We start from the raw sequence: 18,041 nt of genomic DNA on the forward strand, positions 1-18,041 counted from the left end.
GTTGGCAAATTATCTGATTTGCATTCTTCTAACAAGTGATGGTGTTCACCAGGTTTTGATTTGGTTTATTGGCATCCATGTATACTATTTTATAAAGTGTCTGTTCAAGTCTTTTGATTAATTTGAAAATTATATTTTGTTTGTTTTATATTGAGTTGTAGGAATTCTTTACATATTCTTGACACAGGTCTATTGTCAGATATATGTATTACAAATATCTTCTCCCAGTCTGGCTTCCCTATTTATTTCAACAGTATTACATGATAAGTGGAAATTTGCATTTTTGATTTAGTATAATTTATCAGTTTTTGTTTGTTTGTTTTTGTTTTTGATGGAGTCTCACTCTGTCACCCAGGCTGGAGTGCAGTGGCACGATCTTGGCTCACTGCAACCTCCACCTCCCGGGTTCAAGCAATTCTCCTGCCTCAGCTTCCCAAGTAGCTGGGATTACAGGAGCCCACCACCACACCTGGCTAATTTTTGTATTTTTAGTAGAGATGGGGTTTCACCATGTTGGCCAGGCTAGTCTTGAACTCCTGACCTCAGGTGATCCACCTGCCTCAGCCTCCCAAAGTGCTGTGATTACAGGCGTAAGCCACTGCACCCGGCCAATTTATCAGTTTTTTTTTTTTCCTTTTATGCTTAGAGCTCTTTACATCCCAAGAAATTTTTGCCTCTCCTCCAGCCATTACAATATTCTCCTGTTTTCCTCTAGAAGCCTTATGGACATTGTTGCTGCTTGAACTGGCATGGCCTCTGAGAAACCCATGAAGGGCCTATGGGGGCAATGGTGAGGTCCAGCCAACAGCACTCTGGCCTCCCTCCTCCTCCCCTACCTTCTCTGCCTCTCCCTTCTTCTACCTCCACTTTAATCAAAGCAGCTCCCTTTTCATTTTAGGTATTGGAGTTTTAACTAAAGTTTTCTTTAACAAAAAGATTTCCACCTTTTTAAAAGTCTCTCCACTGAACTGTAAATTCCTTGAAGGTAGGAATCATGCATATATTATTCTCCTTTGTATCTTTAGCTATATACAGTGCCTGAGCACATTGTGAACACTTAATAGAAGCTTTTAATTGAAATAAATCAACCCAAATGTGGACTGGAAAGACGGGCTCTGTTCAGTTTAGCCAAACCTTACATAAGATATATTCCTGAGTGTCCAATCTGGGTCGGGCTCCAGTGAATGGAGAAAGGCTCCTATTGGGAGTGAGATCAGAGGCCTTCTCCTGCAGCCGGCTCCATAGGAAGCAGTAATGAAAGCATCGCCTTGCTCTTACGTAACCTTTTACTATTTATAAAACACTTTCATATACCTTATCTCAAAAAAGAGCTCCCAAATATCATCCCTACTCACAAAGACACAAAGACAAGCAAACATCCCAGAGTTTCAAATATATGGGAGGGTAGGGGAGAGGAGAAGGCAGGCCACATTTTCAACTAGGACAAAATTCAGCTCCTCTTGCATGGTGAGCAGGGCACCCAAAGGGCCTTTTGATTAAACTCTCCCTTCTCTCCCAAATTCTGACTGATGCTCAAAATCTCGCCAAGTATTCTTCCCAGCTTGCTGTAACTGAGGTTTTTGTCTCAGCTAAATGCAAATGTGGCTGTTGTGATGGGCACATGTTAGTCATCCTCCATTTACCATGTAGTGTGGCAGGATTGGCTCTGTGGAAAGGTCAGTAATGAATGGCAGGGCTATTTCTAACTGAGCTGGGGACCTCCAGAGCCACCTTCCCCTCCGAAGTCTCATAGCTGTGCCCTGGTCAAAATCCGCAGACACCACCCCCGCCTCTGAGTTAGACAGGCAGGGGTGACCTAAGATACAGGATGCCCTCACTTCCTGTCTGTGGCAGCGGGCAACGCCCACCGCCATCAGTCACCTCCACCCCCACTCCTGGTTTCTGCACCCACATTTTCACTGTTTATCTCTGGGTAACCCCATCTGACCTAAGAAACTGTGGCAAGTCTGTTTCTTACCTAGAAAAATGAATATTTGGAGACATTCAATGGTTAGATATTGTGAAGATTTTTTTTTTTATGTGTATAAAAAGCTTAGCACCATGGCCAGCACATAGTGGGTGTTCAGTATATCTCTGTTTTGAAAATAAATGGCAGCGTTCACTCCAGGCTTTCTGTCTGTATCACAGACCGAATCATGCTACTGGGCTGGGCTAAGTCACATTTTTGGTAAAAAGAGGTAACTTTCTCCAGCCAAGCCTAACAATCTTTAAAAGGCCTATGGTTTATAAAATCACCAGTGCCCCTAATCAGTCCTCTCTCCCAGCTTCTCTCACCATCAGGGCTCTCCAGAATTGCTGTTCAGTGATCTCTTTTCCCTCCTGGGACTTCTCTGATTGTCCCATTCCCTTGGTTCCATGTGGCACACAGTTGAGAAAAGAGGCACCTGTGTGTGTGACTTGTCACATCTTTTCCCGGCATTCTGCTCCAATAGCTATGGGGCTCAGGAGGCATGGATGGGAATCAGAAAACTGCTTCCAACCCCATGAAAAATGTCACCTATCTGTCCTACCAACTTGTCAGCATTGAAACTCAAAGCAACACTTTCCTGCCAAATCTAGATAAAGCCATTTCCATTCCAGTTGGAGTGAGTGTACCAGCCAATCTCCCAGAGGGAAACTAGGGCTCTGGGGAGGATATGGGGTTCAGATTCAGCAAATGTTTTTGGAATGTCCACTCTGTGCCCAGCATTGTGTTGGTTGTGAGTGTGTGGGCTTAGTTTACATTCCAAGCATTCCAAGTTGCATTACACAGATGAGAAAAGCAGGGCTCAGTGAGGCTAATCAACTTGCCCACTTACATACAGCCAGTGAATGAGAATCTCAAGATTTTACAAGATTTTGCAGCTCCAAGTTCAAGTCCAAGGTACTTTCCATTAAGCCCACAGATGTCATTTCAGGTGCCACCTCAGGCCACCTTTTCCAGTATCCTCCTAGAATATTACAGATCACAGAGTCTCTCTCCCCTCTGAACACCAAGAGCATGGCCATGTGTCCTTTCCATCTGTGAGTGAGCCTCACAAAGGACTGGAGCCACCTAGGCTCAAGAGTTGTATCTTCTTCTTTCATCCACTGATGGAATACAGGGCACACAGGAAAACAAGAGTGTATTGGGGGCACTGAATAGTCTCAAAGCCTTCTCATATATCCTGTTCCCACAACTCTTAACATAGGACAGAGAAGATTTATTTGCTCTGGGGTGGAGCAGGAGGGTAGAGGAAGGGAGGGAAGAAATGGAAGGAAATTAGTGGGCGATTTAGGATTCAGCCCTAAAGGATCAAAGCACTAAGAATCCTGAGTTATAAGAAGCATGATAAGGTCCCTGCTTGGCTAGAAGAGTAGAGAGATTAACTTTATTTTTGAACACCTACTGGATGACAGCCAGTGCATTAGTAGGTCATGATGTACATTATCTCATTTAATGCGATCTCACAATCCCTGCAATCATATTTGTTAATAGACTTTAGTGCACAAAATTGAATTAATCTTTATAATCCTTGGTTCATTTCATGCTATACTTATTGGTGCATGCTTGGGTCTTAAATATTTATTTGTTCTCTCTTTCAATAATTTATTTTAGTGATTTGGTGAATAGCCTTGAACCTATACCCAACCCAGGAATTACACTGATGGTAACTTACATGTATTCATCTGCTTCTTTCCCTCCCTTCCCTTACCCAAGCCAACCCCATCCCCAATCACTTCCTTGCTCTCTTTTAGATTTATTCCATGTATATGGAAACCTTAAAATATATTGCTTATTTTGATTATATTTAAATTGTAATAAAATAACTTGCCTTTTTCCAATATTATTTTGCTAAGGTTCATCTATATGGTTACTATAGTGTCCCTAGAGTGCATTCATTTTCACAGCTTAATGATATTCCACTGTGCACATGTACCACACTGTATCCTTCTCATTCTTCTCATGAGAGCTCTTTGTGTGGTCTCCAGTCTTTTGCTATTGCTAACAGTGCTGCTAAGAGCATTCTTGTACATGTTTTCTAGTGTTCACATAAAAAAGGTTTCTGAGTATTTAGGAGTGGAGTTGCTGGGTCCATTTTACAGATGAGGAAACTGAGGCTAAGAGAAGTTAATGAGACTGTTCAAAATAATACGGCTAGTAAATAACCAGAATCAGGATTTGAATCCAGGGTTGCTCTGAAGAACAGAAGTTGAGGAAAACATTGGAGATGGGGGATATAGGGGGAAATCAGAGTGATGATTTACAAACTATACAAGCTTGAGACAAGATTTTCTATTTACTGAAGGTTCTGGGCACTTGTATACCTGTTTTCATGTGCCTCTGCCTATGCTGGGAAGCCCCAGAGGTTAGGAAACCTCTGGCCTTGGTTCTGAACAAGAACCCTTTAATCTCCAGGACTGAGGGCTTTGTTACAGAAGTGGCAAATCTTTCCGGGCTTCAGGATGAGCCTGTTCCCAAGACACTTACTCCCTCTCATCAAATAAGGTATTCCCAGGCTCTGCCCCAGCCGGGCCCACCCTCCCCCACAGTACACTAACACAAAGCCTGAGGCTCCCTTGTTGGAGACCTCTGGCCCTCTAGCCTGGGCTGTCCCCAACCCCAACCCATACATCCACTAACCAGGGTGAGGCCACCCACAGAGCCATTTAATTATCCCTGAGTGCAAGGCCATGCCGCAGGCGCATGAAACAGGAAGGAAAAACAAGACCTGCAGCTGCACTATGATGTCAGTGATGGGGCTGATGGGGCAGATGGGCATTCAAATAAAAATTAAAATTACCAGGCAAATATGCCCTTGGCTCACCAGCTGTCCGCTGCCCTCAGGCTTACAGGGTTCACCGATCTGTGTCTATTTACGTCATGGCAGGGCCTATAAAACCCCTCTTTGGAGTCCCTTCAGGCTCAGGGACAGGAGTATCACTCTTTCCCAAGGCCACAGATCTTCCCTCAGCCTGGCCTTCTTCTTCTGGTGGAATTTACTGAAGATTTTAAGGGAGATAAGGAGAGAGTGTGGATCATAGCTGGAAAAATGACCTAATATTGAAGCCCTACATGTAGAGGGTCAGGATATCATCTTCGCACAGAAGGACAGCCCCGTGTTACCTTGATGCATCGCAGAGCATGTAGGTGTTAATCATGCATCCTGTAAGTGTCCTGGCCAGGAGGTATCAGATTTGAGTCTTGTCCTCTGAGAGTTTATAGTCTGGGTAAAAAGGGAGAGAATAAACATTAGAGAGGCAGTGTGGCAACTGTTGGCTCTGATCGGGCCTGCAGGGTAGGCTACATGTGTCCTTGTGGAGGAGAAAGAAGAGTAGGTTGAAACCCCGGAATTCCTCCAAAGTGGCCTGGCCTCACTAACCTCTGCCCAGCCTCCCGCTAGCTGGCCTAGCTCTGCAACAGTTGCTGCCTCTGGTGCAAGGAAGTGGGAGCAGGTCTAGGTGTTACTGAGACAAAAAGGTCAACAAGCAAGGACAGCTAAGGGGTCCCTATGCATGGAACCTCAGCATGCTGAGGGTTCCCTGTGTATGGGACCTTAGGTGGGGCGGGCACCCGGGCCACCTTGGGAAACTAATGGCCCAGGCTAGCAAAAACACACCATGCTCTCTCAACACTGTACCTCCAGCCCTGTATTCTAGGGATCAGGCTCCTATACTCCTGCTCAGAAAAGGGCTTAGCCTGGGCTGGTGAGCAGGTGGCCAGCAGCTGCTCCCTCGACAGAGCAACTTTGTCTCCATGACTGCAGAGCAGGCCCAGAGGCTGCCCCTCTGCATGAGGATGTGTCCTCCAGGCTGAAACAAGTCTCTCCACAGAGTCACCTGCAAAGGGTCATTGGCCAGCAGGATGAGCGAGGGTGCCATAGCTCCCCTCCTCTTCTGCAAGTCACTTTATCACAGCAGCTGCAGCCCCGGAGTCCAGAATGCAAGCCTATTTTCCCTCTGGTCTTGGATCAATCCTCACTGGGCCTGACTCATTTCAACCAGGCCATGGCCAAAATGAGGGCCAAGACTACTTATGAGCACTTGCTCTATATTCATCCCATGTTGCAGGGAGACGGGAGAGGAAGCTTGCCCTGACCCAGCATGCCACTGTCTCCTAGGCTGCTGTGATTTGGATGTGATTATGATACACATGGTCCCACAACCCCTTCCCAGCTCCTCACCCTCTCCTCACCATTTCCTGGGAGATGCTGCCGATCTAGGCTCTGAGGAGTTGCACGTTTCAATCAACCTTGTTTATTGGTAAAAACTGACCTAATAAAGCACCTACTGGAAAATCCTGACCATTTCATTTTTAGAACATATGATTAAAACCATTTCCCTTAATATCCAGCAAATCGGCTGGGCACGTTGGCTCACTCCTGTAATCCCAGCACTTTGGAAGGCCAAGGCAGGTGGATCACAAGGTCAGGAGTTTGAGATGTGGTGGCGCATGCCTGTAATCCCAGCTACTCAGGAGGCTGAGGCAGGAGAATTGCTTGAACCCAAGAGGCGGAGGTTGCAGTGAGCCGAGATCGTGCCACTGCACTCTAGCCTGGGTGACAAAGCAAGACTTTGTCTCAAAAAAATAAATAAATAAATAAATAAATAAATACAAAACCCCCCCAACAAACCTACACACAGCTATTCTGTTATCAAGGTGGGTTCCATTTTAACCTATTCCAGAGCCGCTTACAAACTCTGCACCTTGAATGAGAACATCCACATCAGTTATGTTTCCCGTGTTTCCCAAAAGTCAAGGCAAAAGTACAATTCCGGTCCTCCCAGGATAAATGAGACATAACAGCATGTCGAAAGTACGTGATCAGTTGATTTGGCTCAGGGATTTTATGGTTTTTTTTTTTTTAATTCTGCCAACTCAAATATCCAGTTAATCTGCTTGCATTTTGGGGGTTGCAGGGAAAAGCCTGTGTGAGCAGTCCATCATCCCTGTTATATTTAGCTCATAGGGCACCTAAGGAGGGCTGCTAATACCCTAGTTGGGGCAGAGCACAATTCTGAATGAAAGGCATTTTGTTTTGTTTCTATCTGACAGAGGGCCTCCTTTTCTGCAAGTACACTTACATTCAACCCAACTCCATTGACTGTCTGCTGCTAACTGCTCTACAACATGCTCTGTCCCCTAGACAAGATTTAGAGACCAGCTGGGTGTGGTGGCTCACACCTGTAATCCCAGCACTTTGGAAGGGAGAGGCAGGCGGATCACGAGGTCAAGAGATTGAGACCATCCTGGCCAACATGGTGAAACCCTGTCTCTACTAAAAATACAAAAATTAGCTGGGCGTGGTGGTGCGAATCTGTAGTCCCAGCTCCTCAGGGGGGCAGAGGCAGGAGAATAGCTTGAACCTGGGAGGCAGAGGTTGCAGTGAGCCGAGATCGTGCTGCTGTACTCCAGCCTGGCGACAGAGCAAGACTCCGTCTCCTAAAAAATAAATAAATAAAATAAAGATTTACAGACCCAGTGCCAAGATGTCTACAAGCCAGGATATCTCCAATACTCACAGCTTCTAATTTTTGAGCACCTACTCAATACCAGGTCCTGCTCCAGATGCTTTGCACATCATCTCTTATCCTTGCAGCAACCTGCCTGGAAATGTGGGTTTTGTGATCCCCCTTTTTCTAGTAAGAAAACAGAGACGATGAGCGGCCAAGTACCACCCCAGCATCTCACACACACCGAGTAAGCAACAGCATCAGGATTCGAACTCAGGCCTGTCTGCATCCAAATCTCACCTCTATTCCTACATCACATGAATCTGGGGAGAGCCCCCTGCCACTCATGGTGCCTGTGAGCTGGTATTAGTGTGAGAGGAGATGGGGGCTACTTCTCTCTCCTTGAGAAGGGCATGCCTGCAGCCTGCACCCCACTGGTGTGCTCTCCTTTTTGCAGATTCAGGGGATGGAGCAACACTTGTCTTCGGAGTTGTGGGCATGGCCAGGACTCTGCCTCCCCAGGAAGAATGACATGCTCCGAGGATGTGGGACAAACTCGCATGGCTGCGCCTGTACCCGCTGCCTGGAAACGGGCATCTTGGGCGGATAATTGGCTAGTCCAATTTCCAGCGGGCTTTGCAGCATGTTTGGAAGAAATGGAAGGAAGTTAGCCACCAGCATTTCCCACCAGGCCTCCAGCTTCTCTGGGAGCTCACATTTCTGAGCGAGCAAAAGACAGAGAGAACTGACCCTCCCATTTCTCCTTCTACCTTCATCTCTAGCCGACCAGCATTGGTGTGGACTCATCCATGACATCCTATGAGCAGTTTATCTCCAGCATCCCTGACAACACCCTGCCACCCCCATTTCCTTGCCCCCTGGCACCTAGGCACCTGCCCCACTCCCACCCCTTCCCCATATTTATATCTAGTCTGCAGCACAGTAGAGGTTCAGAGCACCAGCTCTGGACTTCTATATCGAGGGTTTTAAATCCCAATTCTGCCACGTACACACTGTACAGACTTGGGTAGATCACTGAAGTACTTCTCTGTGCTTCGGTTTCCTCACCTGTATGTGGGGATTAATAATAGTGTCTATCTGTGATGGGCTTAACTGAGTCCCCCAAATTCCTATGATGAAGCCTAACCCTAGCACCTCAAAATATGACTCTATTTGGGGAGAGGGCTTGTACAAGGTGATTAAGTTAAATGAGGCCATTAGGATGGGACTTTAATATGACTGGTGTTCTTACAAGAAGCGGAAGGGACACCAAGGGTTAGGGTACAGAGGAAAGACTGCGAGGACACAGCAAGAAGGCAGCCATCTACAAGCCAAAAGGAGAGACCTTGGAAGAAACCAACCCTGTCAGCACCTTAATCTTGCACTTCTGGCTTCCAGAACTGTGAGACAATAAAACTCTTGTTTAAGCCACTCTGTGTGTGATACTTTGTTTTGGTAGCCCGAGCAAACCCTTACATTGCCTCATATAATTGTTGCAGGAGCTGGGGTTGGTGGCTCATCCCTGTAATTCCAGCTACTCAGGTGGCTGAGGTGGAAGGAGTGCTTGAGCCCAGTTCAAGACCAGCCTGGGCAACATAGGGAGAAACTGTCTCTACAAAACAATTTTTTAAATTAGCTGGGTGTAGTGATGCACACCTGCAATCCCAGCTACTTAGGAGGCAGAGGTGGAAGGATTGTTGAGCTCAGGGGTTTGAGGCTGCAGTGAGCTATGATAGCACCACTGTACTCCAGCCTAGGTGATAGATGAGACCCGTCTCTGAAATAATAATAATAGTAATAATAAACTGTTGCAGGGATCCAACTAGATGAACCATCTAAATTGCTGGTAAAGTACCTGGCCCCTAAGTGTCTCCTATTAGTATAGCAGTTTCTCATTACACAGCCATTTACTTTCTATACCACTCATTTGGTAAGTGCCAAAGCTTATAAAGCATTAAGTCTTTCTAAGAATCAAGTAACTTCTGGCCGGGCGCGGTGGCTCAAGCCTGTAATCCCAGCACTTTGGGAGGCCGAGACGGGTGGATCACGAGGTCAGGAGATCGAGACCATCCTGGCTAACACGGTGAAACCCCGTCTCTACTAAAAAATACAAAAAACTAGCCGGGCGAGGTGGCGGGCGCCTGTAGTCCCAGCTACTCGGGAGGCTGAGGCAGGAGAATGGCGTAAACCCGGGAGGCAGAGCTTGCAGTGAGCTGAGATCCGGCCACTGCACTCCAGCCTGGGTGACAGAGCGAGACCCTGTCTCAAAAAAAAAAAAAAAAAAAAAAAAAGAATCAAGTAACTTCTATGAGGGTCCAGGTTTTAGATTTCTTGCCTCCACCCCCAATCTACCCAAGTGACTATAAGAGGTGGGGCTGGGCGCGGTGGTTCACGACTGCAATCCCAGCTCTTTGGGAGGCCGAGGTGGGCGGATCACAAGGTCAGGAGATTGAGACTATTCTGGCTAACACGGTGAAACCCCATCTCTACTAAAAATACAAAAAATTAGCCAGGCGTGGTGGTGGGCACCTGTAGTCCCAGCCACTCGAGAGGCTGAGGCAGGAGAATGGCGTGAACCTGGAAGGCAGAGCTTGCAGTGAGCTGAGATGGCGCCACTGCACTCCAGTCTGGGGGACAGAGCGAGACTCCATCTCAAAAAAAAAAAAAAGGTGCTCAAAAAATATTTGTAGATGTAATGTTCTTCCAATAAATATTTAGGAACTAAGGCAGTAAACAAAAGAGACCCAGGGAGTCTGGGTCTGGAATTACAGTCTCTCTACCTTCAGGGATTTTAGAATTTAGTAGGGAAGGGATGTGATGTTGATTCTGTAATATCATTTGCTTTGAGTGTTTTTCTTTTGCGTTTATCTGAGAAGCAAATGAGCTATGAATGAGGTGCTGGCTTGACTCCCTAGTGATTCCAATATGAGAGAACGATGCCACTTAGCACACACTGTGTGCCTACTAGGTGCCTTGTTCTTCCTTGCTTAATGTTCATAATGACCCCAACCAGTTGACTCTGTTATTATTTTAGTTTTACAGATAGGAAAACTGAGGCACAGGGAAGTAAATTCCCTCGGATCACACAATGTGTAAGAGTTAAAGCTGAGATTCAACCCAATTTGGCATCACAGCCCAAATTATCAGGAACAGTGTGCTCACATAACCCTAGTCAAAGGCTCTCAGGCTTATGGTTTTTCTGTTTCCATGGCTGGGCATCCAGCCAGTGACCTGGGGTGTGGACTGGGATGTCCCTCTGTTCTGTGGAATGAGGCAAGAACAGGGGAGGCATGTCCCCACCCTTTCCCTCCAGCTTTATTCTCCTTTCTGGATAGGGGACCAGGATAGACTCTAAAATGGACTGAATATTTGTGCCCAGACCCCAAAACTTATATACTGAAACCATGAACCCAATGGGATGGTATTTAAAAGTGGAGCCTCTGGGAGGTGATTAGGCCATGAGGGTGGAACCCTTGTGAATGGGATTAGTGACTTTTATAAGAAACCAGAGAGCTAGGTAGCATTCTTTCCACCATGTGGGGATACAACAAGAAATCGACAGTCCACAACCCGGAAGAGAGCCCTCCCCAGAGCACAACCATGCTGGCACTCTGATCTCAGACTTCTGGGCTCCAGAACTGTGAGGAACAATGTCTGCTGTTTATAAACCACCAGTCTATGGCACTTTGTTATAGCAGTCCAAACAGACTAAGACAGGCCCAGACTAAGAAGCACATCCTCCAGAGGGAGTTATCTCAGTGACCTCTTCTGTCTCTCTCTCTCCATGGCTTTGTTTGTAGATCCTAGGATCAGAAGGGACTTGGCTTGTGTTTCTCTACATGTGCTGCATGTTAGCGAGATGCCAGGCATAGTGCTAAGTGTTTTACATGTGTAAGACCCTCTGTCAAGGTCTAGGAGAGTGATCTCAGATACCAAAGTAGGTTCCAGACCAAGCCTACACTGCAGGGAGGGAGTGGAGAGCCAGTGAGTGGCACTGAGAACCTGTCCCTCAGCAAAAGATCAGGGGCTGGAGAGAACTTGTGAAGGTTTTCGGAGAAAGCTGTTTGTGTGCTGTGAGTCCCAGCCCCCTGGAAGGACGGGCAGGGTGCCTACTTCTCACCTCATTCCAAGGGAGTGTGGGCTCTGTGGGTCCTTGGAGCCTGACATGTGCCCCCCTGATGCTTGAGGACCCAGGAGACTGGTGTCTATTCCAGCCTGGAAAATAAAAAATGTGAGCAGTGGGCTGGCTGGTGGCTCAGGCTGCAGAGCAAGAAGAGCAGCTGCTTTCTTCTAATTCTAGGGAAAAATAAGATCCAAGTGGTGCCAATGGGCCCGCTATGGGCCTCTGGAGAGGAGACTACCATGAGTTCAACCTAGGACCTGTCCAAGTGGGCAAGTGGACAGCAGCAGAGAGAAGCTGGGGCACTGTCAGGAAGGACCAGTCCACCCGCCAGAGGAAATCATTCACCCTCACCAGGAGACTTGCAGAGGAAAAGATTCCCAAGACACAGGGTCTCCAATGAACCAGAAAGGACTCCCCTTTCCCCTCCATAGAGTCCTCCAAGGCTGGAGAGCCCACAGCCTATCTCAGATGGCATCTACATCAGGCCTGACCCCCCGCCCACACCCCTCATCCCTGGCCTCTTATCTTTCCCCTTCCACTCTCTCCTGCAGGGGTCAGGAGCCCCAGGTGGGAAGAGGGGTAGAAGGAGTAGAAGAGCAAAGCCAGAAAGACAGAAACCAGCCACACCCCGTCCCCAGTGGTGGACTCCTGTCTGCAGCAGCCCAACCTGCCACTACTCCTTGCCCAATTGGAATTGAGGGTGATCATTTGCTTTACAAAAGGACTTTTCTTTTAACCCAAAGGATTCACCTTTGAAGAAGCATCAGCTTTCCTTTAAAGACAGACCTTTTCCAGAACATTTTCAATTATTTGGATGGTTAAGGTTTTGCATATCTCTGTCTTATCACCCCACTTGAAGAATGAGCTTTTGTGAGCAGATACAGTGCCTTATTCTCCTTCCTCCCCTCCACAGGACCTGATCACCAGAGGCACTTAAAGATCTGATGACTAATACACACTTTTCGGGGACACGTTGATTGTATAAAGTGAGGTACAGCCCTAAGCAAGATCAACCCACTGCATTTCCAGATTGCTCCAGCTGAACAAATACACAAACCATCCTCACCCTTTTTTTGCTCTCTGCATTTTCAAGCAGTAGGTGGTAGTAATAAAAACACCACCTTGAATTGGGACAGCACTTTACAGTTTCAAAGCAACTTTCATAACCCAAAGTCACTCTCCACCCCACGCTCATCCCCAAGCCAGGCCCATCCATTTCCACCCACACCCCTGCTTCTCCTGATGGCCAGCCCCGTGCCAGCTGCTGCCAGATGGGGCCACGTGCCCTCCCTCCAGCAAGTCCATGTGTGATGTGGAGAGTTTCCTCATAAAGAGTCAGCTGGGCAGAAATGTGGGCAGAGACCAGAGGGCAGCTTGTTCAGGTTCTGTTTATTATGTTCTCACAGCCTTGTTTATAGTAAAGGTGAAAGACATGATTCCACTTTACATGGTAATGAAACAACTCAATGAGGACACCATCAGCCAAGCGGTTTATATGGCAGATGAGCTGCTACAAATCTGTTGTGTGCTCGCCGCGTGACTCAGCTAATGCTACCGGGGTTGGAGCGCACACCCAGCCCAGCCACCTTTTCCATACCTGGCAGAGGGAAGGGAGCGGAAGGACCAAAAGGGAGTAAGAACCAGGAAAGGAACAGTTTATTAAAAGGACCCAGAGCCCAACCTAGGAAGGCCAGTGGCCCCATCCTGAGATCTCCCGTCTTGGTCCACAGCATCTTGTGGAGTCCTGAGAGGCCGCGGGAACAGGAAGGCATCTCTGCTCTTGGCTTCTTCCTCCACCATCTCATGCCGAGTGGCACGTTGGAACAGGCTCTCAGTGCCAGGGAGGCTTTGCCACCTCTCTTGCTTCTAACCCAGAGGGATGCAGATTTAAAGAGGCCTGACACTTGGCAGGGTGGCCTGGGGTGGAAAACCGTGATGCCTCTGCCTTCCGTGGAACTGGGCACAGACAGGGTCAGGAGAACTCTGGACACTCTTGTTGCTGGGAGACCATCCTGCCTCTGCATTTTCTACTCATCCCTTCTCCTCTGGTCCATGGAGAAGCAGACACCATGTTAGCGGCTGGTCTCTCCCACCCGCTCCTTCCTCTTCAGTCTTCCCCATTCTACCCTCCCCAGCTTTCAGCACAGTTAAGTTCACAGCTTGTCCTCACAGCAGAGCCAGCTGAGCTGCCCAGCTCAAGCGCCCAGGGCCTGCACCCAGAGGCTGGGCCCACAGCCTGCGCAGAACGCTCTTTCACAGCTTTGGTTTATTCAGAGCAGCAGTTCTGGGGAGAGCACCGGAGATTAAAATCAACTAGGACCTTCCCAGCTGCCCACCCAACCTGGGACCAAAGAGGGAATGGTGAGGGCTTGAAAAGGCCTCACAGATCTTGATATCCTCAGGATGTGACACTCTCCATTGATAAATTTGGAAGTTGTGTTACTACTATTATTATTACCACGACGCTCTTCACTCACCACGTGAGTGGGGGTTCCAACTACCTTGTCGTGTGGCCTTGGGTACAGAGACACACCCTAATGCAAAAATGGCCAAACACAAGGGCGCAGGAAAACAGACAGGGGAAACAGCCTAGGAGACAAGCTTGGAGGAGACAGGACTCGGAAAGCACGGCAGAGCGTCTTTCAATCAAGGATCCCTTCAGCTACCACCTTCGGCATGGCCGCTGCCCAGCAATGCACACAGCTTGGGCCAAATCACCTTTATCTCAAAAGAGCAAGTCAGACCCTGAGGGCATCAAGGCAGCATCCCGAGTCAGGTTCCAGGACCGGCCAGGTTCCTCAGTATCTACGTGCTTGCATCTGGAAATGCGCCAGCCCCCTTGGTCCACACAGCTGTGTTCCCCCCTTTCCCCTCCCCCACACCGCGTTCCTCCTCACTCCTTAGACCAATGCTTCCTAAGTTCAGCTGCACATTGGAGTCACCTGTGGAGCTTTAAAGTGACTGATGCCTAGGTCTCTACCAAAAGCTTCTGATTTGGCTGTTCTGGGGTGGGACCTGGACATCTGGGTTTTAAAAACTCCCTAGGTGATTCTAAGGAGCAGCCAAGGTCATGAGCCACTGTCTAAGACCATCCTTTTTCCAAATCCACAGGCCACTAGCCACCTAGGAACTTATTAAATATATTGATTTCTGGGCCCCATCTCAGGTCTATCAGATCAGCATCTCTGGGTGTGCACCTGGGAATTAGCACTTGTCACAGGCTTTCCAGGTGATTCCTGTGCGTGCTCAAGTTTAATGAGAAGGACTGCCTCAGAGGATTCTTCCTCACCCCAGAGGTGCCCAAGGCCATGAATGGTTGATACTGACAGTATTCTATTTAGTTTGCCAAGGGCAATGATGAATCTCACACCAGCCCCCAAACAAGTTAGCCCTCCAGTGGGGCAAGGTCACTCAGGGATGGAGAGCAATTCTGGAAGTCACAGCTCTGCCTGGACTCCTGCCCTGGCTTGCCTGGAGCCTGCACAGGCCCAGGACCCAGCAAGCCTTGAGTCCAGAGAGCAAGTCCACAGCACAGGCCCGGCTTGAGGAGCAAAGGAAGACAGGAAATAAATGGAAGTGATACCCAAGGACATGAGCTTGTGGAAGAGGCAATGGGAGGGAGGGCAGGACTGGGAAACATGGAAGCTCAGGGATGAGGTATGCTTGGATATTGCTCTAGATGTTGTAAACATTTCTCTTTGTTTTATCACAGACCAAAATCTGGGTTGGCACAACCAGAGTGCCTAAAACTAGGCATCAGAGTCAAGAGCTCTGCGCCTCTTGTGGGAAGCAGGGCATACAGGGTATGAGGAAAGCTCCACCCCATGGGAAGATCATGTCTGCCATGTACTAGTCTAATGCTCACAATTGTCACACACACACAAACACACAGAGACGCTCCACAGGAGTACCATAAATTTAGCTATCACGTTCCTCTATACACGGACACACACCCACATACCCTTGCTTAGCTGCAAAATTCAGGATCCCCAAGCTGGGGTCTTTCACACCTCCCCATTGTGGGAGGAAGTCACCAGGGCGCCGTGATACCATCACCTGCAGCCTTTGTTTCCTCAATAGTTGGCAAGAACTCTAGGTCCCTCTATGAGGCCATAGCACGACACTCTCGTTCAGGCTTTTCTCCTTGGGATAGTGGAAGTGGTGAAAAAGGCCCCTTTTAGAATGTTTCACATTTCTATAACTCTGTGCAATTCCAATTTATATGCACCTCATATTCGACAGTAGAGTTGGCAGCAGATGCACATTTCATATGTAAACAATGTTTAAAATACCCTGTTAGAGAATTTAATCATTAAATTAATTCTGGCAGCTTTATCTAAAAAAGAATGATTTGTTTTTTTAACCACGGTTGGGAGGATACTACCTGATCTAACTAGGATCACCCATTTGAGGCTTTGGAGTTCTCGAACACGAAATTCCACAGGTCTCTTCGGTGTGAGACCGAAGAGGGCTAGGAGACGTGTGTTCTTCTCTCCCCCTGAGGTTCACACAGTCACACCCACCCTCACTCACAGATAACAATGTGCCGTGGCAGTGCAGTGGGCCCTAGCACTAGTGGGACTCAAGGGCCTTCTTGGCCTGGTCTAGCTATAGCTAAAAAAGGAAGAGATTCTCAAAGTTAACGGAGAGGAACACAAGCACTGGAACACCACCAGCATAACCTTAAAAGGCCCCTCACCCCTTAAAACGAGAATGGTTCAGCTCAGTTTGCAATCGCCTGCACAGAGCTTATGCTTAATCATGTGCTGTTCCACTTAGTCAAGCTGAAAGTTTTGTAGATCTGCAGTGAATCCAAATCCATTGGTCGTGAATTATTCCAACAGTAACTCCACTCTGTTAGCCTCTCCACCTGGAAACCAGCCTCTTGCATGCCCCACTTTCACTTTCTGGTCTCTCTGCTAAAGGTTCATCTCCTTGGCACTACTCTTGTGCCAAAGTCAGCTTTTTCCTGGGTAGCTAGAGTAGGTTCCAGGCTGCTCACTCATCCTCCAAGGAAGAGTTGCCTGACACACTTCCAAGAGCAGCTGTAGGATACCATGAAAGCATTTTAAGAAGGTTCTCCACATCCAGATGCTCACAGTGATCTTCTTAGCCACACCTCCTATTTCATGCTCAATTCCAAAAGATCAAAGATCAAGAAAGAAGCTGCTTCATGGTATCCAAGAGAGAGATCTTTCTAAGTAAGCATGTTCCCAGGAAGTATGCTGGAAAGAGTTTCAGCCTAAATTCCCGTTCTCCCCCATCATAATTACATGACCGGCATGGAAGGGGGGAGGTGGAGATACAGGGAAAGTACTAGGCACCGTGGGAGCACTCCATGCTACAGGAATTCACCTCCCTTTGCCAAGTTGTCATCCTAAGAGATCAGTGATGTATGATGCTGCAGAGAGGTGAGGGCAGAGAAGACACAGAGCAACAGACAGGTTATATGGTACCCCTTTGAATAGAAGTCTACTGGTGCTACATTCCCTCGTCTCCTGACTTCTGGAAAAGTTCTTCGTAGAATTGAGGAAGATTTGTAAGCTGTATCTTTCTTCATGGCAATTCCACTTCAGAAGTCATGAAGGACATGTCCCAAGACTCTTTCTGGAAATGTAAGGGTAGGGTAGTCTTGTGAATTTCCTAGGCCAAGATGGAAAGTAATCACAGTTTTTCACACTGGTCCAATGGAAATGGAAGAAACAAACAACTCCATGGATTTCACTCCTTCTCCAAGAGGTCACCTGTCAATGACAGCACTAGAAACTTGGAATTCCACAGAAACCTCTCTCCTAAGCTGTGAGGTCCCAGTGAGCAGAGCTGGCCACTACAAATCACAGAGTGGAGCCCAAGTCTTTCAGCTACTCCTCCCAGGGATTTACAACAAGTGGAGTCAGGAATCCTAACTGAGGAGGGTGTGGAGGTGGTGGGAATTGCATTTGCATTATTTACAGATTAGCCTAGCACAGCAAATCTGCCCTCTCAGCAGAGGTGACCCAAGGCATTATGAAGGGCAAGTTGCTGACCCAGAAAAGGGTGACAGCGGCAAGGCGCTACCACTAACCAAAACACAAACATGGGTAAATGGAATAGAGTCCAAGCTCCAGCAGCTGGGTCATACTTTGGAATGGCCCTTCATTCCCTCCTCACCCCCAGCCTCTCACCCCCAATGCCACCACTTTTGAACACCTATGACATTTCACATTAGAATATGATCTTGGCAGCAAGAGGAGGGGAAAGCCGGTGATTTCCGGGAGTCCACTTCTGAGGTCTAACTGAGCCTCCTCTGGCTTTGGGACAGCAGATCTAAGTACATTTTGGACCTCAGGAACCTGGGGTAAGAGTCTTTCTCCATGAGGCTGTGTACTTTTCCTTGGGCTTGGTCAAAGCAAGTCAGGGACGGCTCCTGCATGTTCTTCCTCGTGGCTTCTCGGGTCTGGAAGTCAATGTTTACCTAGAGATACAAACAGAGAGCAAGGTCACA

At 47.8% G+C, this 18,041-nt stretch overlaps 1 protein-coding gene across 2 annotated transcripts in view; it reads right to left on the reverse strand.

Annotated features, from left to right (window-relative positions):
- Nucleotides 1–12,929: 12,929 nt before the first annotated feature.
- The window catches only part of RGS8 (regulator of G protein signaling 8), a 31,613-nt gene continuing 26,501 nt past the window's right edge, over nt 12,930–18,041 (reverse strand). For both annotated transcript variants that reach the window (XM_015122299.3, XM_028851176.2), the window contains one exon: nt 12,930–18,011. In XM_015122299.3, the coding sequence (XP_014977785.1) occupies nt 17,829–18,011 (183 nt within the window). In that variant the 3' untranslated portion in view covers nt 12,930–17,828. The remainder of the gene's footprint in view (nt 18,012–18,041) is intronic.

This window comes from Macaca mulatta, chromosome 1 (assembly GCF_049350105.2).
Source record: "Macaca mulatta isolate MMU2019108-1 chromosome 1, T2T-MMU8v2.0, whole genome shotgun sequence".
Taxonomy (NCBI): Eukaryota; Metazoa; Chordata; class Mammalia; order Primates; family Cercopithecidae; genus Macaca; species Macaca mulatta.